This window comes from Colletes gigas, unplaced genomic scaffold (genome assembly GCF_013123115.1).
Source record: "Colletes gigas isolate AHSC1104 unplaced genomic scaffold, ASM1312311v1 Colletes_gigas_Sc00002, whole genome shotgun sequence".
NCBI classification, from domain to species: domain Eukaryota; kingdom Metazoa; phylum Arthropoda; class Insecta; order Hymenoptera; family Colletidae; genus Colletes; species Colletes gigas.
The window spans coordinates 12156352-12178925 of NW_025106631.1; the positions used below are offsets into that span (position 1 = coordinate 12156352).

General features: G+C 38.0%; 1 protein-coding gene across 4 annotated transcripts in view; it reads left to right on the plus strand.

The window, feature by feature from the left end:
- LOC122401498 overlaps positions 1-22574 on the plus strand; it is a 71933-nt gene that overhangs the window by 27584 nt on the left and 21775 nt on the right. For all 4 annotated transcript variants that reach the window (XM_043403679.1, XM_043403670.1, XM_043403688.1 and 1 more), the window contains 5 exons: positions 2170-2320; positions 14409-14538; positions 20703-20856; positions 21177-21365; positions 21443-21562. In XM_043403679.1, the coding sequence (XP_043259614.1) occupies positions 2170-2320; positions 14409-14538; positions 20703-20856; positions 21177-21365; positions 21443-21562 (744 nt within the window). The remainder of the gene's footprint in view (positions 1-2169; positions 2321-14408; positions 14539-20702; positions 20857-21176; positions 21366-21442; positions 21563-22574) is intronic.

Sequence of the window (22574 nt, forward strand, 5' to 3'; positions counted from 1 at the left end):
GGTTACATTACAATGTGATTATTTTTTGTAATTAAAATCATTCATATCGAGCCATTCCCCTCGAAAACGGACACTTTTTGGAGTAAGTTTTCAAATTATGTTCAATTTTGGATATGTTGTGGTTTTTAGTGATATTTAAAAGTATCAAAAAATTGTTGGAAATTGTTGAAATTACAAACGTGTAAAGTTGAGTGCTTTTTTAATTAGAATTATAGTTTCTGAACAAACAAACGGATAAGAATGCGTTTTTAATGAAGATGCTTGTAATGAAGACACTAGAGTACTAAATAAAAATTGTTTTTTACCATTTTCTTTGCAATTGATTAAAACAAATACTCTGCTTTTGTACCGGGGAAATGTTCAAAAGTCTGAAAAAAATGACAACATAGAAAGGCGGACACTTTTTCGAAACACGAACACTTTAAAATTGGCTGTATGAAAATTAATTTCAGTAATATTTATAATAGTATTGTTAATTGAGAATTCATTCTGTGTTGATGGCACTAATTATTGGAAGAATTTCAATAAAACATTAGTAGAATATTTAACGACAGATTTCATTAATAAATTAGAAAGTCGATTACCAGAATTACAAATTTATGATTTCATTTTAAAAAGTTAGACTAGTTATTTCATACTTGCAAAAGAAAGTTTCGAATCTCATGAGTTTGTCGTCGGAGATTCTTAAAAAAATTATATATTTGTTATTCAAGATAAAATTCAGAGCTATCATTGGCCCAATAAACAAGCTACAATTCATACATTTGTTGCTTATCATCAAATAGATAATTGTTCAAAACATAACAACTTTGTCATTATTTCCGATTATCATTAATATAATAGTGTTGCGGTTCATTTATATCGAACGAAGTTGATAGAATTTTTAATAGAAACGCACGGCATTGGTATTAAGACAATTAAGTACATATTTATCTGGCTGGGCTGCTTCATAGTATAACAATAAATACAATTTACTAAATCTTAGTTTTCATTTTGAAGATTTCGAAATTAACGCAAAATAGCACTTTTTTGCAACTTCATATGGCAAAAATACATGCGATGGTGTTAGCGGGTCTTTGAAATGTCTTGCAACTTGAGCCAGTTTGCACAAACCATTACGAGGTCAGATCACAACACCACAGAAATTGTTCGATTGGGCAACTATAAACTTTCAAAACATTAATTTTAAATTCAGCTCAGTTGAAGAATATAACGAACATTTCGAAACATTATTACGCCTTGCCAAAACAATTCCTGGAATGGTACATTTTCATTCATTTATACCAACAGAGTTTTAGTGTTTAATTTATCGATTAAAGTTAGATTAAAGATATCCAAAAGTAGAACATAATTTGAAAACTTACTTCAAAAGGTGTTCGATTTCGCGTAAAATGACCCTATTGCTATATTAATCAAAGTCAATATAAATTGTTAACAAATAATATTTATGCGCTCTGTAACTTTAAATATGGAATCTTTAAAATATTTGTTCGTCAAGTTGGTGATCGAGTTGGGCAAATTTTATTCGCGAATAAAGAATAAACAAATAAAGATTAGCTGCCATGGTTCCCATTTGAGGATCACACATATTTAACTCCACCACTTTTTTCATGTTGTCATTTATCGCATACCTTGAAGTTATGCCTTTAAGCGGTAATATATGTTTATTATATTTTTGTTATTTTAAAAATATGTTTCGATTAAATCCGTTGAAAGACAACTAAAATCTATGGAATTTTATACAAATTTTGAAAAAAAATGTTGACTGTAAATGGATCAACTTCTCGTTACGTCCTATTTCTATAATTTGTAAATTGGAATTGATTGAAGGATTTTTTAAATCGACATCACATAATAAAGTTACAGGTGAAAAAGTTAGTTAAAATATGAGCCTAAAATTTTGATTCATTGTTCGTGAAAAGATTTGCCCTACTTGTGATGGTTTTACCTTTTGCACTCAACGAATTCATTGTAATAGAAGCGACTAATTACTTCAATGTAATTTATAATTCCAGTTGTGTTACCATGTTAAACCTTGCATTGAGTTATATTACGTATGTCGTCGGAGTAATGTTACAGTTTGCAAGAATATAAATATTAGTAATAGATACGAGCGTTTAAAATACTTTATTTATATGTTACTAAGTAATGCTACCATTTATTTTTTAGAGTCAATGTTTGAAACATTTCGAAGCTAAGGATGTGACGCTTAACGAACAGCATATGAACATTTTAAGTCGAGCATTGCGGGTAGTCTGCCATTTACACGTGCTAAATTTAGAAAATTGTGGACTTTCAGGAGGATCGATCGTCACACTAGGTATTTAATACAAGATGCAGTCAGAGTTGGGCAAATTTTGTTCACAAATACAAATTTTAGATTGATTCGTAAAGTAATGACTATGTATATTACATTACATTCATAAATTTCTTTATAAATTAGAATCTATTATCGAGATTAATATTTAAACGAGCAAAATCGCGAGTAAAAGCTAGTTTATGCGTAAATCTACCATATAATTAAAAATTGCCCAACTCTGGAAACAATTTGTCTGTTTTACAATTTTATGTTAAAATGGTGGCATTGCATTGTCACTCGCGATCATAATTTTGCTTTTATTTTTGTAATACTGTTGATCTATAACCAGAAATTATTGTATTGTTTATACGTACACAGTATGTCGGAAAAATAACGGAACTTTTTAAATTTAATGAAAACTGCTAATGCCATCTATTGAAACAACATGTGACCTGAAAGCTGTATATTTCCTCTACAAAACAAAAGCATCATTATTGGAATCGACTAGCGGATTGTTAAATTATAACGGTTAAAGTGGCAGTACCTTTTGTCACTTCCTCGCAGAAACACAATGGAACAAAGAGCAAATATTAAATTTTGTTTTAAGCTCGGGAAAACTTTTACAGAAACATTTGAATTGATGAAAAAAGTTTATGGTGATGATTGTTTATCCCATACACGTGTGTTCGAATGGTATAAACGATTCCAGGACGGTCGTGATGCTTTGGAAGATGACCCAAAGCCAGGCCGGCCAAAAAAGAAAAATCACGATGAGTTGGTGGAAAAAGTGCGTGAAATGATTACCTACGATGCGACTTCAAGTGTGAGATGGGTGACAGAGGTATTAAATACGACTAACGACATGATTCACGAAATTTTGACAAAGGACTTAAAGAAACGGAAAGTCTCTGCTCGATTTGTTCCTCACGCATTAAATGAGGACCAACAGATTGCTCGCGTTGAACATTGCAAGGATCTTATTAAAACAGCCAGACAGAACTGCACATTCCTGGAATCGATTGTGACTGGAGACGAGACTTGGTGCTTCAAGTACGATCCGCAAACAAAGCGCCAAAGTGGAACGTGGAAGTCCCCAGACTCTCCGAAATCGAAAAAACTGCGATTCCAGAGGTCACGAGAGAAGACAATGTTGACCTGTTTTTATGATTCTAAAGGTATTATACTTCGGGAGTTCGTTCCACAGGGTCAAAATGTCAATGGTGAATATTATTTTTGCGTTATGGAGCGTTTCTGGGAAAAAATCGTTCGAGTGAGGCCCGAATATCGAGCGCCAGGAAGTTGGTTTTTGTTGCATGATAATGCACCATCGCACAGGACTGTTGCTGTTCGTGAATTTTTTGTGAAAAAAACAGATCTGTGTGCTCGAACATCTTCCGTATTCGCCGGACTTATCTTCATATGATTATTTCCTAATTCCAAAACTCAAACTGGCCATGAAAGGAACGTTTTATGACATTGTTACACAAGTCCAAGGCGCGGTGACAAGAGTCATTGGGGCGATTCCGCAAAATGATATAAAAGAATCTATGCTGGCACTACTCGAACGTGCCCAACGGTGTATTGATGCAGAAGGGATGTATTTTGAATAAAAGAAAATAATTTTGGCAAAATAACTAATTTTCTTCTTTTAATTTAAAAAGTTTCGTTATTTTTCCGATATACTGTGTATATTTAAAATATTTATTACTATTATTTAAATAATTATAATAATTAATATTAGAAATATAAAATATACATAGAGAATTTCTAGTTCGTTTCTCTTATTGCGTTACAGAATATCGAAACAAATATCTTATACCATAGTTACTTACAAAAGTATCTGTCCATCTTATGAGTATAACGTATTTTGCTTATTTAATTAATGTTATATGACAAAAACCATCGACGCGTGTGTTGCGTTTCACGTTTTGAGATACAAGTCAAGAGGGTGCAGCTGTGTCCCTTCCTTGGCTAGTTTAGACAAAGTAGAGGACCGATTGGGTCTGAGGGTACGGGACGAATTTTTCGTCACTGACCTTTTCATTCCATATGTTTCTTTCAAACCGTGCAAACGTGCCTTTCAAGTGTTTCTAATAAAGCTTAATTAAAAGTTATATCGTCCAAATTGTTTTTTTATTCCACCACCTATTTCCAATAGGTTATGGGCCCAGTTTAGTTTTTTGTGCTATCTGCGTATAGTGTGGAATAAAAAAAAAGAATTGAAAAGCAAAACTATAATTGCTGTGTACATATATGTATATAAATATCAGTGTGTGTATCTTAGCATAATAATCCGTAGTGTAATAATTAGTGTGATTTAGTGTATAGCTGTTATAAATATTAAAGAAACAATGGAAGGTGTAAACATGGAAAGGAACATTAAACCATTTGATGGTGAAACATATAGTGTCCGGAAATTTAGAATTCGTGCGTTGTTAACAGAACTAAATGTGATTAATGTTATCGACAACGAAGTTCCGGATATGTTAAGCGCTGAGTGGATAGGAGCAGATAGGACTGCGAAGAATATAAATATTGAATATTTATCAGACTCTTTTTTAAGTTTTGCGGAAACAAACTGTAGTGCGAGACAAGTGATTCAAAATTTGGACTCGATTTATGAGCAAAAAAGCCTTGCTACTCAATTAGCATTAAGGAAAAGATTGTTAACACTAAAGTTACAAAAAGATGCACCACTAGTGAAACATTTTACAGTGTTTGATGACATTATGTCGGAGCTTGCAGCAGCGGGTGCAAGACTTGAAGAGACAGACAAGGTGTTTCACTTATTATTAACATTACCTACCTCCTATGACGGCGTGATAACCGCCATTGAAACTCTATCAGAGGATAGTTTAACGCTGGCGATCGTTATGACTCAACTTCTTGATCATGAAGTCAAATTAAATGACGAGTCGCGTGATAATAGTCTGAAGGTACTTCAAGCAAATAAAGTTCGGAAGAAAATAAACTTCGGCAGTACGAAAGTGTTTAAGAGGAAGGAAGGACAATTAAAAGGACGACAATTTCAATCGTTGAAATCGAATGTAATAAAATGTCATCACTGTAGCAGGAAAGGTCACATGAAAAAAGACTGTTTTTATTGTAAAAGAACAGTACAGCATCAGCATCAAGCTGAGCAAAATAAAACTGTACAGACGGTGCACATGGAAAAGACACCGTCTACATTGAAGGACAATACCTCCAGCTTTGCATTTATGGCTGGGAACTTCCACCAAGGAAATGACGGAAGAAAAATAATGTTCCTGCTCGATTTGGGTGCATCGGATCGCCTAATCAATAGACAGGATTTGGCAAGGAATTTCGAAGTTTTGGAAGAACAAATCAAAATTTCCGTGGCAAAGACCGGGACCTGCATCGCAACGACGAAAAGGGGCTCGCTGCAGATAACTACAAATATGGGCATCCCAGGTACAATCGAGGAGGTCCTACTACTGCCCAGATGTGCCATACAATTTATTGTCGGTCCGTCATATCTAAGAGGCTGGTATGACTGTAATTTTTGACAAAGAAGGCGTCAAAATAGTCAAAAGTGGTAAGGTCATCATATCAGGTAAGCCACTGAACAATTTAACTGGTATAGAATTTACGGTTTGTTCAAATAATGTAAATTCAACGATACTATTAAATGAAACCTGTAATTATGAATTATGGCATCAACGATTAGGTCATATCGGGGGAAAAAAAATTCTTAGAGTTAAAGTATAAAGAAATGTTTTTAGACATGAGCAAATTAGAAAAAGTTAAAGTTCATGATATATTATGCGAAGCTTGTATAAAGAGAAAACAAGCACGATTACCGTTCAGAAATGCAAAAGACAAAAGTCATGTAAAACGACCATTGTTTATAGTACATTCAGATGTCTGTGGTCCAATCACTCCTTCGAAAATTAATGACAAAAATTATTTTATTCTTTTTGTAGACGAATTCACTCACTATTGTGTTATGTACCTGATCACACATAAATCAGATGTACTTTCAGTCTTTCGAGACTATGTAACAAAGAGTGAAGCTCATTTTAATTTAAAAATTGTGAATTTGTATTGTGTTAACGGGAGAGAGTATTTGTCAAACGAGATGAAGGGATATTTTGTTGAAAAGGGTATTAGTTACCACTTAACAGTTCCTCGAATTCCACAGTTAAATGGTGTGTCGGAACGTATGGTAAGGATAATAATCGAAAGGGCTCGTGCAATTGTTGCTGAGGCAAATTTAGAAAAGGTTTTTTGGGGTGAAACCGTCCTTACTGCTACGTTTCTGATAAATTTAATCCCGACTAAGGCTTTAAAAGAGTCAAAAACACCATATGAATTGTGGCATAATAAAAAGCCTCAATTAAAGTATTTAAAAATTTTCGGTTCCAAAATCTATATACATAATAAAACAAGACAAACAAAATTCGAAGAAAAGTCTTGGAAAGGTATTCTAGTCGGATATGAATCGAATGAGTATAAAGTGTGGGACGTGGAAAGTAATAAATTTACCATAGTTAGGGATGTGATTGTATAATACAATACAAAAAAAAGGATTTACCGCAAATCTAGAAATAAATTAAAATAAAACTTAACTTTAGTATATGTATCGTACCTTCTACGAGGTGTGTAAATTAAGTAATAAGACTGGCAACATAGCGTTCGATCTATAAACATTTGGGACGCGGGACTTGGAGAGACGGTAGGTGAACGTGTGATACGCCTTCGATACAAGTTTGTACCCACTAGAGTCATTTGGTTGTCCGTAGCAATTGTTTTCGTAAAACAGTTCATTCTAGTGCGTTCTAAAAATGAGTGATATCTACAGTAATTACCAAAAATATTCGGACACAACGGTATGACTAACTTTTCGGTTTAATATTTCAATTGTTTATAAAGCAACCGTTCTGTATATTATTTCTAGCAATAGGTCAGTTATTAATGTCGATTAACATATACAATTTGTTTGAAAAATTTACATACATATACAGTGCGTAATAAAAAGTTGTACGCACCCACTTTTTTTCGATTATCTAACGAACGAGTTGTGATCCATGGATGAAACTTTTATACAATAAAGAGCATTTAAAAACACACATTCTTATTATTTGTATCATCAAAATTGGAGCACACGTTCCCGAGTTGTGCAGCCGAAACAGTTTTCGGCTGGAACGAAAAGTTGTACGCACTTAATAAAAAATTAATTTAGTAATACATGAAACGCATTTTATTGATGGATACAGTGTTTTAATAATTAATGGGACCTCCTTTATTTTCTAATACTAAAAGGAGTCTCCTCGGAACGCTTTGGATCAGTCCTTTGAGGACTTCCGGTGTGATCACGTTCCAAGCGTCGATTATTGCGTCCTGTAGGTCAGCAATGGTTTCGAATTGTCGATGATCCTTATACACATCTCTGGCTATAATTCCCCAAACATTCTCAATAATATTCAGGTCCGGACTTATAGCCGGCCACTCCAAAACCGCGATATTCCGGTCCGCGAAAAACTTTTGTGTCTCTTTCGAACGGTGAATAGCGGCATTATCTTGCTGAAAAGTATCTCCATCATCCATATGAGGCAAAAGGAATACTTCAAGAGTGCGAATGTAGTCCTTCGAAGCCTGTCGACCGCTTAGAAATGCCATCCGCGATTTCTTCCCAAGCTTGAACGCGGCCCAAATCATAACACTTCCTCCGCCGGCTTGCCGTCTGACCTTCCGGGGTTGTTCCTTCCTGGTATCCTGCCAGCAGTAATCCCATCTATCAGGCCCATCAAGATTGAACTTCTTTTCATCGGACCACCACACATTATTCCATTCGGACGTCCACGCATGGTATTTCCTTGCGAACACCAACCTGGCTTCTTTATGATGCGGTTTCATTCTTGGTTTTCTAGTGATTTTCCGATATTTGATATTGGGATCTTCAACTAATCTTCTTCTAATAGTTGTATGGGATACCTCGTTCTTCAGTTCTGCGGAAATCCGGCGTGTAGACATCTTCCCGTCCGTGGCCAGCTTCTTGATCCTCCGAAGTGATCGCTCATCCAACTTTCTCGGACGCTCTAAAGACTTCTTCTTTCCATAATTTTCACGTAATCTGATGAGGTTTCTAATTATTCCATCAGATCTACCGAGTTCTCTTCCAATTTGTCTCATTGACTGTCCACGACCGTACATTTCCCATGGACGGTTCTGCTCCTCCACGGATAATTTCGCACCACTTCCCATTGTTGTAGAATCAGAACTACGAGCGACGATATCGCAACGACAGAAGACGTTCGTCTATTTCCAGTCTGATTCTACAACAATGTTTTATTAAGTGCGTACAACTTTTCGTTCCAGCCGAAAACTGTTCCGGCTGCACAACTCGGGAACGTGTGCTCCAATTTTGATGATACAAATAATTAGAATGTGTGTTTTTAAATGCTCTTTATTGTATAAAAGTTTCATCCATGGATCACAACTCGTTCGTTAGATAATCGAAAAAAAGTGGGTGCGTACAACTTTTTGTTACGCACTGTAGTATGTACGAGGGTAGGCTGAAAAGTAATGCACACATGCTTGTAGAACATGAACGAAATGACCTTCAAAAGCGCGCTAGGTGGCATGGGGAAGTAACGTTCTCCTTCTATACGTATGCGCAGTTTGAAGGCCTTGCGTTCATCTACTGTATTTTGATCAGCGGAAGTATGGAGATGTGTTCTTTTTTTTTTTCTGTACGTGGAGGAATCCTCATGGACATATGCGGCTAAAATCCTACAGTGACTATCCTCAGGCGCCTTGCGAAGGACCGGGAACTCTAGTGACCCATCACAGAGTCCCCCGTCGCGCCGTGTCTTTTCAGGCCCCTCCCGATGGGAGGCATTTGCCAGATTTTTAACTTTAGCCACGTGTTGTACCAGAGAATTCGTTGAATTCATCCGATACGAATTGTAACATTGTACTAATAACTGTTTATTCACTGGTGACTTATATTCATGCACTGAGCTTAAAGTAAACCATATATCCTTGGTCGTTAAACATGTCAACACACATTCCACTTCTGCCTCAGCCATTGTTGATGTAATTAACGCGTTCGCTTTCGCATCATCTTTGATCCATTTTTTGTATTGTTCATTATGAGCTTGGTTATATGCGGGTTGTCTTCTGTCTCCGGTAACCACGTCGAACACGTTATTCGCGACAAGTATCGCATTTAGTTGATATTTCGAAATCTGATAGTTTTTGCCCTCGAGTTTGGACACGCTTTGTATTAAAAAATCTTCCGACATGGTTGTAACCGCCTATCGACACTCAAGAACAATGCTTTACAGACTAATTAAGCGGTAAACAAACAGATTTGTTTTGAAAGCACATAGATTCGCTTAGGCACGCTTCGACTTAGTTATAGATTCGGGCACGTAAGTGCATGATACATTTTTGTGGAGTTTTAAAATAAAAAACCAATTCGTCTCGTTTAGTCCCCTGAAAAGGGGTGGTTTTTCGAATTAGTTTTACAAAAAGAATATAGGACCCCCGAGTCACCGATTTCATTGAGACTTTGAGCACTGCTAGATCTTGCTACCTCATTTAAAAATATATACCATTATAGTGTTAAATACTCAATATTTTTCGAGATATTTATAATTAAAAAGCTTCGATATTCCTGGAAAAGAAATTGATTGGACGCCAATAACCAAGAGTTGGCGTGGCTCAAGTGCTGATCGAACGGATCAGAGTTCGATTTCCCGTACATCTAATTTTTTTTTTAATTCTTTTTTTCTTCTTTTCTGTATTTGTATTGTGGGATCGGGAAGGTAATGACTCCGCTCTGTTCCGTTCCGCACAATTTTATTGTTACTGTCGTACAACGACGTGACTCGTGGTGCGGGTTACGCTCGACTCTCCGGTACGATCATCGCCACCGTACCAAGAGGCCTTCGAAAACAAAAGACGGTCAGAGGCGACGACAACGGCTTTTCGGCTCGCGCGCCTCTGGTCGTCTCGTGTGCAACCATACATTGTAGCGGCTTCGAACGACTAAGGCGTATGTGGTGCCTTGGCCGCCACACTACCCCCCTGCCAGTAATTGGCACAATTACGAAAAATTGAACGACTACATTACCACTACCATTTACTCTATTATATAAAATACGTTATCCTAACTAAGATTTACATTACAGTATTTGAACAGAGTTGAAAAAAAAAGGAATTTACATGGAGTTTAATATATAATGCGTAATGCCTAAAAATACATGAAAGTACGTAAAAGTGATGGATAAAAATAAATGGTATATGATACTTATTATAATAATGCGCAAGCCTTAAGTACTACCGCGTAATTTGAAATCGCTCGGGGAAACGTACGCGTCTACCTGAACGCGTAACACGTTGCTGTATAACCGGCGCATTGTCAGGTACGTTTGTTTGTGTGACCGGCTGATTTTCTATGCTCACGGGATCCGGTCTGTTTTCTGCTAGCATATAAGCAGGCTTTAGCCTTTCAATTGATATATTTATTTCCTTACCTCTAATGTTTATTGCAAATGTTTTTTCGCCTCGGCGCACTACGGCGTATGGACCTTCATAAGCGGGTTGTAAAATAGTTTTGGCTGAATCTGTTCGGATGAAAACATGTGTTGAACTGCTAAGATCTTTGAAAACGAATGTACGATTAACGGAATGGCGTGATGCATTAGAGGGACTCAATTTAGAAAAATGGTTGCGTAGTCTATTAGTAAAATCGGAAGCATTTTCTGTGCCTTCCGCTGAATGCGAAGACAAGAACTCTCCCGGTAATCTTAATGGCTCGCCATAAACTAATTCCGCTGAGGTAGCGCCGAGGTCTTCTTTCCAGGCGGAACGAATACCGAGTAGAACCGTCGGAAGTATTTCTGTCCACTTGTCGGATCCGTGGCACCTTATAGCCGACTTGAGCTGTCGGTGAAAACGCTCTACCATCCCATTGGCCGCTGGGTGATACGCCGTTGTGCGAAGGCGTGTGGATCCAATTAAATTGTTCAGCGCAAAAAATAATTTGGATTCGAACTGCCTACCCTGATCGGTGGTAATCCGTACGGGAGCACCAAACCGCGCTACCCAACCGTCATAAAAGGTTCGAGCTACGGTTTGGGCCTCCTGATCGACCATGGGGAAGGCTTCCGGCCACCGCGTATATCTGTCTACACAGGTCAGACAATACCTGAAACCTTCGGACACCGGTAAAATTACTATGTCTAAATGAATGTGTTCGAATCGCGCAGAAGGTTTAACAAATGTAGCCAATGGTGCAGTCACATGACGGGAAATTTTTGATCTTTGGCACGGTATACAGCAACGTGTCCACGTGCGAACATCTCTTTTAATCGACGGCCAAACATAACGTTGCGTTATGAGCTTGATCGTCGCGTTAATACCTGGATGTGATAATACATGTAACATATTAAAAACTGCACGTCGGAAAGGAGGGGTGACATAAGGTCTTACATTCTTAGTCGAAATATCGCAAAAAATTTCGGAAGACGTGCCAGGCAACGAGACTTTGCGTAATTGCAGGCTAGATTCGCTATTCAACAACCGCTGCAACTCCTCATCCTGGGCTTGCGATTTTGCCAATTCTTCGAAATTAATCGAGTGGTTAACCGTTTCCACTCTGGACAGTGCATCGGCAACGACGTTGTCTTTACCGGAAATATGTTGAATATCTGTAGAGAATTGCGCAATGTAATCTAGGTATCGGAATTGTCGAGGAGAGCATTTATCTAATTTCTGTTTGAAAGCGAAAGTTATGGGTTTATGGTCTGTAAAAATCGTGAAATGTCTGCCTTCGAGCATATGTTTGAAATGTTTTATTGCTAAATAGATAGAAAGTAGTTCCCGGTCGTAAGCTGAATACTTCTTTTCGGCAGATCCTAATTTTTTTAGAAAAGAATGCTAATGGTTGTCGTTCGTTGCCGACGCACTGATGTAAAACAACTCCTACGGTGTAATCAGAAGCATCGCAGGTAACCGACAACGGAGCGTTGACCGCAGGATGAGAAAGTCTTGCCCTTTAAATTGCCGGCTAGAAGGTCGTTCAAGGGTGTTTGAAAGCGAGCGGCATCTGGGATAAAACGGCGGTAAAAATTAAGCATTCCCAAGTACTGCCTCAAATCCTTCGCGTTTTTCGGAAGGGGAAATGACTTTATGGCTTGTACCTTGCCGGGCAAAGGTTGAGTGCCGCTTTCATTTACCCGATAGCCTAGAAATTTAACTTCTTCCTTTCCGAACGTGCATTTATTCGGATTAACAACAATGCCGTACTCTTTTAATCGTTTAAATAATAATTCTAAATGGCGCAGGTGATCGGCTTGGGATTCTGAGGCGACCAAAATGTCGTCTATATACGCGTAACAAAAATCGAAACCGCGTAAAATTTCGTCGATAAAGCGCTGAAATGTTTGCGCGGCATTTCGTAACCCGAACGACATGTACGGGAATTCAAAAAGCCCGAACGGCGTTGTAATGGCCGCTTTTCCGACGTCTTCCGACGCAACCGGAATCTGATTATAAGCTCGGACGAGATCTATTGTGGAAAATACCTTTTTGCCAATCAGTTGTTGCGCAAAATCTTCAATGTGACGCACGGGGTATCGGTCGGGAATTGCCCGTGCGTTTAACGCTCTATAGTCACCGCAAGGCCTCCAAGCTTCTTCGCCCTTCTTCGGAACCATATGAAGGGGTGATGACCACGCGCTCTTCGAAGGACAAACGATGCCCATCTTCACCATCGCGTCGAACTCCTTCTGGGCAGCCCTGAGCCGGTCCGGACCTACCCACTAAAAACCCCACGGTGACCCTTCCGCACGATTTGGGAGGATACCGGGAATCGCTCGAAGCATACTTCCGGTATCCTCCCCGTGCCCGCGCTTTGCGCCCACCCGCGGGGGGACAAACGGTCCCCCCGGTAATCGCCCTGTCTCATAGCGGCAGGACGAGGCCACATCGTCCTGCCGCCATCCGTCCCGGGGCCGCGTCTAGTGGCGGCTGCGAGCCCCAACTCGCAACCGCCGCGACCCCGTTTCTACCCCTCGGAGGCCGGCAGCTCATGGCCGCACCAGGCCACCGAGGGTGCCGCTCCGTGCGCCGGACCCGGACAGGAGGCACTGCCACCCCATCCGGTCCGACCCTACGCCGCCTGGCGGGAGGGGGCTCCTATCAGGACCCCCCTCCCAGCCTGGGTCATGCGCCACGCCGAGGGGGCCGCCCGCGTCGCCTGACGCCCAGGCGACGCTCTCTCGCCACCAAACGAGCGCGAGCCTCAGCGCGCCGCTGACGCTCGCGCTCCCTTCCCGCGGTCTCCTTCTGCAACATTACGATTTCGCAGAAGGAGGCCACGGCCCTCCACTTCTCCTCGCTGCCGAGCATGGCGCGTACCATGCCCGGCAGCGAGACATCCCGCCCGATGACGCCGACCAGGACACGGCGCTCCCCCTCCCACGCAGTGCATACCTCGAGGGTATGTTCCGCCGTGTCCTGCTCAGCGTCACAATGGCAGCAACGCGCCGTCGGCTCCTTCCCTATCCGGCACAGGTATCTCCCGAAGCTGCCATGCCCCCGAGAACACCTGTGCCATCATGTAAGTGAGGCTTCCGTGGCCTCTGTCCAGCCACTCACATAGGAGCCCTATGCGAGTATAGTGCCTTGGCCGCCACAGTATATACAAAATATTTTAATTTAAAATTTAAAAAATGTATGTATTTCAATTAACAATAAATACAAATATTTTTAATACAATAACAAGGGTAACAGTGGTCAGAATTTCAATGAAATCGGTGACCCAAAGGTCCTGTATTATCCTTGTTATTTTTAACAGATTTAACAATATTAATCAAGAATTATACTAGTATAGATTATAATGGATAATTTTGAATATAACATTAATTAAATAAGTAAAATATGTTACACTTATAAAAGTGAGTGGATACTTTTGTGAGTAACTGTAATATAAACTTTTATCAATCGGTTACGAATATTTTAAGTATCAATTACCAAATAGACTTTATTGCACGACAAATATTTTGAAGCGTGCGTATAATTGATATATAAATAGAATTTGTTCAGCCATTTATTAATAAGATATTCCTTCCATCAGTTTCAGCACTGAAAATGAACACTGGAATAAGAGAACTGAATTTAGCCGACAACGGGCTTAATTTCTACGACGCGATACAGCTTGGTTCTCTTCTTAGGTTTAATAACCATATACAACTTCTTGATATTAGGTCAGTATTAAAGAGGAATGACTCGATGAGTATACATGGTGTTACGTTTAAGTGCGAATGGTGGAATATCTCATTGGGTATTGAAGGTAACAAAAAAGTGTTCTTACAAAAGTTGTTGTATTTAAAGACGCAAATTATGTGGTATAAATAATTTTTGTATAGGTGGAATGGTGAAGGAGATTTCAAGGTCAAGCTAATTTTTTTAAATGCAACCATATATTTTTTTGTTCATAATATGATAGCATTTCTTCAGACAAATTCAACGACCTACTACATGATATCATTACGAATTAGATCAACAGAAATTACTAGCCGAATCCTACGTAAGTACTACAGCGAGTGACGCACCGAATGTTTCCACTTCGATTCTATCGTATAAACAAATCGAGCTCTTTATCTCCACTTAGGCCTCTTATACTTTCGACTTCGAATACATAGTCACTTTAAAAAGTACCTTTAGAGAGTTAACAAGTCAAAAGAAAGATCGTTTTAATTTGTAATATTAGCATTTTTATATTAGTTTTTTAGTGTTTTTAATTATACTGGATATGTTGAAGGATTAGCTACATGCAACGTCATTAATTAATTCTTGTTATTACAAACTAGTGATAAGTAGAAATTAAAAACAATCATTTATGACATCTGGAATAATTCATAATTTCTTATATTAATTGTAGGATTGACATCTCTACAATCTCAGGAAGTACTGATTAAAACCTAGATCGGTTCGGCACAAGCAAATAGTATAGTCGCACAGGATTCATTTTAACTAACGACTCACAATTCGCGTTGATCTGACTGCTTTGCGTCTCAATAATTATGGCTCTATAGCAAGAAACGATGTCATGTAGTAGGTGGTTGAATTTGTCTCCACAAACGCTATTATATTATTAACAAAAAAATATATGGTTCCATTTAAAAAATTAGCTTGACCTCGAAATCTCCCCCATTACTCCACCTATACAAAAATTATGGTGAACCTCATGTTTAGGGGAGGCAGCTGCGATGACCTTGGCTTTGACATATGCTGTCAAGGTTACCCCCTGAATGACCCTCGGAAGGTTTACGCTTGTTTTTTATTAAAAAGTTATTAATAAAAATGTATTATTAGTATTACACTAGAATTTGCGTATACGTATACTCAATGTGTCCTTGACGTTCACACAGTTCATAAAGGCCATACTTTTGAGCATCCCTCAAAAAGTCATAGCTACCTCTCGTTTTTGATTAAAAAGTTATTAGTATATAAAAATCACCGGAAACAAAAAACAAGAATATCATATTAAATTCGTTTTACTGACCGAGCTGCTCCCCCAGACTCCCCCTAAAAACTACACTAACTAATATCGACACCCATTTTTAACAAAATATGTTGCTGTCAGTTCAGTTATTCATACCGATGAGTGGCGTGCATACGATGGCTTGCGCAATGAAAATTATATACATCGAACAGTAAACCATTCGGATAATATTGTAGATCCTCGAACTGGTGTTCACACACAAAATATAGAAAGATTGTGGAGGGATATGAGAGCAAATATTCCTCGCTATGGCATTCGTGAATATCATTATACTGTAGTGACTTCGTCGCCATCACGCTTTCGCTAAAATTGGTAATTTATTGTAGAGGCTTGATTGGCGCACATGGCGATCAGCCATACAAGCCCGGATTTTTCACCGCGCGGCGGTCAGAAATGGTCACTAACGTTGACCACGCGATAGAGGCACTTTTCCCGCCAAGTTTTCGCGCCTATTTGTACGAGAAAGGTTTACTCGCTGCCCTTGTCTTGGATCGGGTATACGAGGTGTGGCTATTAAATAACGGGACTGAAGCTGTAAAACATTTTATTTTGATTTCATACATATTTACTTATTATCACCTTCAATACACTACTCCTTTATCCCTACAACGCTCCATGCGAATCTTCCATTGTTCGAAACAGTGCTGGAAGTCTTCTTCTGTCAGTTTCTTCAGGATGCGTGCCGCTTTTTCTTTCACGGCTTCAACGTACTCGATCTTGTTCCTTTTAATGCAGATTTTACCTTAGAAAACAGATAGAAGTCGTACGGCGCAAGATCCGGCGAATAAGGCGGATGGTCTAACACTGGGATGCTGTACTTGATTAGAAACCTCTTGACAAACAATGCGGAATGAGCCGGCGGATTGTCTTGATGGAGAACCCAAGACTTGTCCTTCCACAATTCGGGTCGTTTTTTCCTTATTCTTTCACGAAGTTCAGCAAGAACGTGAAGGTAGTAACGTTGATTAATAGTTTGACCTTCAGAAACCTAGTGAAGGTACACAATCCCATGAATATCGAAAAAAACAATCATCATTGCTTTGCATTTTGTATCTGTCTCCTAAGGTAAAATCTGCATTAAAAGGAACAAGATTTGATTCCGTTAAAGCTGTGAAAGAAAAAGAGGCACGCATCCTGAAGGAGCTGGCAGAAGAAGACTTCCAGTACTCTTTCGAACAATGGAAGATTTGCATGTAGTGTTGTAGGGATAAAGAAGGAGTGTATATTGAAGGTAATAATAAGTACATATGTATGAAATCAAAATAAAATGTTTTACAGCGTCAAGGGGAACAAGAGCATTCCACATTTTAACTTTCGACTTGTATTTCGTTAGTCGCTAGCGCGTTACTCCGGACAATACATTTGAGGGGGCTGGTGGTCCAAATAACAATTCCAACTAGCTACCTCCAATTATAAATGTTTATTCGCTGTGTGAGGGGTAGCCACACGTTAATCTGTGATACTACAATGTCTTTACCAGACTGTGCTATGCAACCACGTCGTTAACCGAGTGAGCTATACGATGCAGTCTCACTGACCGTGATAACCGACTGCTCCCAGTTCCTTCGACTCCTTCTGAATATATACACTACCGGCCATAAGTGTTTGCCCACCTTCAAATTTCGTTACTATTCAAATGACAGGCATTTTATTGTTATGAAAATGTCCGTATCATTAAATCCTAATTATAAGACTAATAAAAACCATCCAAAACGTTCTGTACATATACAATCAGGTACTGTAAATGAGTTTACAGTTTTTTTATGAAAAACGACAATTTTAGAGTTCAGGTAAAGAAACCCATTTTTCTGAAGTTTTTATAACGGTTAGTAGGGAATATGAACGCAGGTAATACGGGCACCTTATTCTTCTCAAATTTCCTACTGCATTTCATTCTGCGTTAAACTTTCGTACAGTAAACAGTTGATTTTCACGTGCTTAAAGAATTTTGCGAAAATTTCAAATAATGTCGGGGAGAAAAGAATTATCGATTGAAACACGCGCTCTAATAGTGTCCCATCATAGTATCGGAAAAAGTAATAGAGAAATAGCAAAGCTATTGAAGTTAAATCGTAAAACCGTGGACTATAATGTTAAAAAATATAAAGATACTGGTAGTTTATCCAACAAAAAGCGATCAGGACGGCCAAAAATAACCACACCAGCAGAAGATCGGGTAATTACAATAATAAGCAAACGTAATAGAAGAAAAACGGCACCGGAAATTACAGCTGAAATAAATACATCTCGCCCTGAACCAGTAAGTTTGACAACAGTTAAAAGGCGCTTACGGAAAGCAGGTTTGCATGGACGAATTGCTATGCGAAAACCCCTTCTACGCAAACAAAATAAAGCAAAACGGTTAGCCTGGGCAAGATCGCATAAAGATTGGGCATTGGAAGACTGGAAAAAAGTGCTCTGAACCGACGAGTCTAAGTTTGAGGTATTCGGCTCCAAACGGAGGAACTTTGTCCGAAGATCGGCAGGAGAACGAGCCCTTGAATCCTGCATATCACCTACGGTAAAACACGGAGGAGGATTGGTTATGGTTTGGGGTTGTTCCGGAAGCACATCAGTGGGCGACTTAGTCAAAATAGATGGCATATTGAATAAAGAACGTTACAGAGGAATTTTGGAGACGAATGCCCTTCCATCTGGAACGCGACTAATCGGAGAAAACTTCGTGTTTCAACAAGACAATGACCCCAAACATACTTTCAAATTATGTCGTAAGTATTTAGAACAATTGGAACGAGAAAAAAGAATTGTACATATGATCTGGCCTCCTCAAAGCCCCGACCTGAATCCCATTGAGCTTTTATGGGAAGAACTAGACCGACAGGTACGAAAAGCAGCCCCAACATCTACACAAACCCTCTGGCAACAATTACAAGATGCATGGTCCACAATAGAACCACTCACACTCACAAAACTATTGAAAAGGATGCCGAAATAATGCGAAGCAATAATAAAAGCTCACGGTGGAAATATCGACGAAAGTAAAATTTAGATATAATTGTGATAATTTTTGTAACAAAATTGAAAAAAAAACTGTTTTTAGAGATATACGTTGCACTATTAAAAAATAAATTTAAAAAAATTGATTTTCGATTAATATTTCCTTTGTTTTTGTGTTATTTTGAGGGTGGGCAAACACTTATGCCCTCATAGCAAAGGGGGAGAAAAAGAGACAGAACAGAAAAACGGAATAACAAAACTGGAAAATACCTAGCTGAGGGAAAGTTCAGTTAAAGATGAAGAAAGTCATAAAAGTCAAGAGGCTCGCCGGGCCCGGCTCGGGGTGGGCCGAGGCCCAGGCAAAACCTTTGAAAGAAGTCAGACGCCTCGTACGGCTCTCGTTGTCAAGTGTTTAACAGGACGACCAGGCTCGCACAAGACCCTGGGAAAATGGAAAAATAGGAAGCTTAAAATTATCCCTGCATTCCATTCCATTCATACCATAGCAAGGGCGTAGTGGCTATACAATGGCCGCTACACATTCATACGCACTTAGTACAACGCGAATATTTAATAAACATTTGTGTTCCCGTGGATAAATCGTGTGTGTGGATTGCGTTTTATTTACCGACCTTCTTCTATACCAATCCCCCACAATACGAATTAATTCGCAGAATTTTTATTTAAAAGAATTTGTAATGTTGACAAACGCATTGAGAGTTTCTTTGAAATAATGAGTTCTGTATATCCATTAGATCATTTAAATACTGATTAAATTTTCATTTTACATACTCATCAACTGTTTCTTATATTATACCACAGTAATCGTTTATTCATTATCGATCTATTGTACGATTTTTATATGCTAATAACTTTTTAATAAAAAACGAGCAACGGCTAAAACCTATTGGATGTTACTCGGGAGACTGACCTTGACAACATATGTCAAGGTCAAGGTCATAAGAGCTGCCTCCCCTAAACGTAAGGTTTACCAAAATCATTTATACCGCATAATTTGTCCCTTTAAATAAAACAACTTTTGTAAGAACACTTTTTTTATATCTTCAATTTCTCGTGAGATATTCCATCATTCGCACTTAAATTGACCTGCTCGAATGTCTTTGCAATTGTTGATGATACAAAAAGACATTTCATAGTCTGATATGAGTAAGTTTTTTCTATGTGGATGCGTAGAGGGCATACGAAAGTCAACTTTGTTTTCTTAAATAGAATTATATGTACATTTTTCAATGCATCGACTGGTGCAATACGTTATTTCGTACATACAAGTTTCTACTGAACCACTTATAGCGAAAAATCATTAGGTTCGAAGTTATTTTAATTTTAATAATATTGTAGGAGACGATGATCGGCGGAGCGAATATTGTTTTGTATGCATGTGTGCGGAAGTCCGGCCGAAACATCGAGAACGTGGAAACGTCTAAAACGTTCGGCCGGGGCAAAATAAAATGAGGGCGTCCGCGATATATGTATGTTCAAAAGTGTAACGAGTGCGTCGCGAATCGTTTAGTATTAGATATTGAAAATTCTAAAACTAAAATACCTTCTAAATTAATAATTTTTCGTCATAAGTGTCTTAGTATTTGTATGCAGGGAACGACGAGTTGTACCAAATGATGCGTTCAAAAATATATGATTTCATTTAGAAAAATAAAAATTAACTTGCGTATACCCTCTGCGCGTCGTGTTAGGGAAAACTTACTAGCATCAAGTTGTATATTCTCTGAAACCACTTAACTTTTGTCCGAAACATTTTTGCCAACAATTTCGAAGATATTTGAGTGGGTTGATTTAAATGATTCATCCTGTATATTAGTCGATTAGATCAAATTATTCTTGCTTAGTGTAATTTTTATCATTATGCGTGAATGGTATTTTTTTTAGCAACAATAACATTCAAGACGATGGTGTTCGCGATATCTTAGAAGGTCTCATTAATCAATTAAACGAAGACAAGGATGGTAAAGGCTTAAATGTATTAATATTATGGAATAATCAACTTACGCAAAAATCGTCTCCCTATTTTTCACGCATTATAGTATGTAACTTTATTTAACTATATGGGATGTTCATTAGAAAAGTTACGCTTCTCTTCGAAAATTTATTGTTAATTATAACTTTTTGAATGGACAGCCTGTATAATTACACACACACACATTTGGCTCATTTGCCAAATCGATTAACTCCACAAAAGGGAAAAGTAAAGACATGGGCAAATATACATTTTTTTTTAAGGTCTCTTTTAATAGTGTTAGGCAGAATTATTAAAACGCTCAAATTTTAAAAAGTTCAAAAAGTGGAGTTAATCGCTTTGGCTTGTAAAAGACTCATATATATTTATGTTACTTATGTATGTAGGCATTGTACAAAACCTTAGAAACATTAAATATTGGAAAGAACACGTTGACCGATGAATTGTTGTTCGCCATAAAGGATGCATTAAAAAAGAACCGTATTTTATTGCAATTGGGGATCCAATCAACTGAACTTACGTGTAACGGAATCGTCACATTGTCCGAGATCATTGAAATAAATCAGGTTTTGCAAGTAATTGTCTTGAAAATATTATGCAATATAAATGTATAATTTTCCATGTATATGTATATATTCTATCATTATTCTAGAGGATAGACTTGCGAAATAACGATATACAAATGACCGGATTAAGGGCTCTGAATTCGGCTATGAAAAAGAACAGAAGCATCATCAAGGTCGATTTGGACGATAAACCGAAAACGATAGTAGTAAGTAAACAATTTCCATTCTATGTTAAAACATATTTATACCTGGACGATCATCCAGGATCAGTTTCTCTTGATCAAGTTCTTACAGATATAGAAAAACTTTAAACGTAAATAACTCGAAAAATATTGAATTTCTGACCGTAATAATAACGTATTTTTGAAAGTCTTCAATTCTAGCACTGTACAAAGTTTTGTTTAAATTGGTCACTTGAAGGTTTCACATTTATCTTACTTATAGGGGTCTGTGAGACCCCCAAAAACATCGGGAATTCGATGGTCGGGGATGAATTGGGAAGAGATCGAGTCGGGTCGGGTCGGGCTCCCAAATACACTGTGGAGCATAACTATAGCACCACTATAATTTTCAAGAGTTTTGTAGTTGTAACTAATGATTTCTAAATGTTAATAATACCACGTGAAAAGGACTAGAAAAAAATTATAATCAATGGAAAAAATACAAAAATAACATTTATTTAACATGAAGTATAATAATGAATGAAATATTGCAATGGTGCATAACTATAGCACCAATGTATTTGGAACGTAATAATAAGGTTAAATGGCTATAAACTGTTAAATTTCTAATTCAGTTTATTAAAGTGAGCAGTTTCAATAATGAGTAGGACCTCCTTTTTTATGTATTAATTCAAAAATACGATTGTTCATACTTGTAATGAGTTTTTTCAAAGTTTCTTCACTAATTTGATTCCACGCTTCAATAACTGCTGTTTTTAGATCCAAAATGTTCGAAAATTGTCGATTATTTCCATAAATATGCCGTACCATGATACCCCATAGGTTTTCAATTGGATTTTGGTTTGGGGAGCATGCAGGCCATTTCAATACATTGACATCAAACGTTTCAAACCATGCTGTGGTTTGTTGGCTTTTATGGATTGGAACATTATCTTGTTGATAAGTCCATGAAATGTGATTGTTTGCATGAATAAAAGGCAATAAATGATTTTCGAGTATTCTAATATACTTCGCGCTATTCATTCGTGTAGTTGGA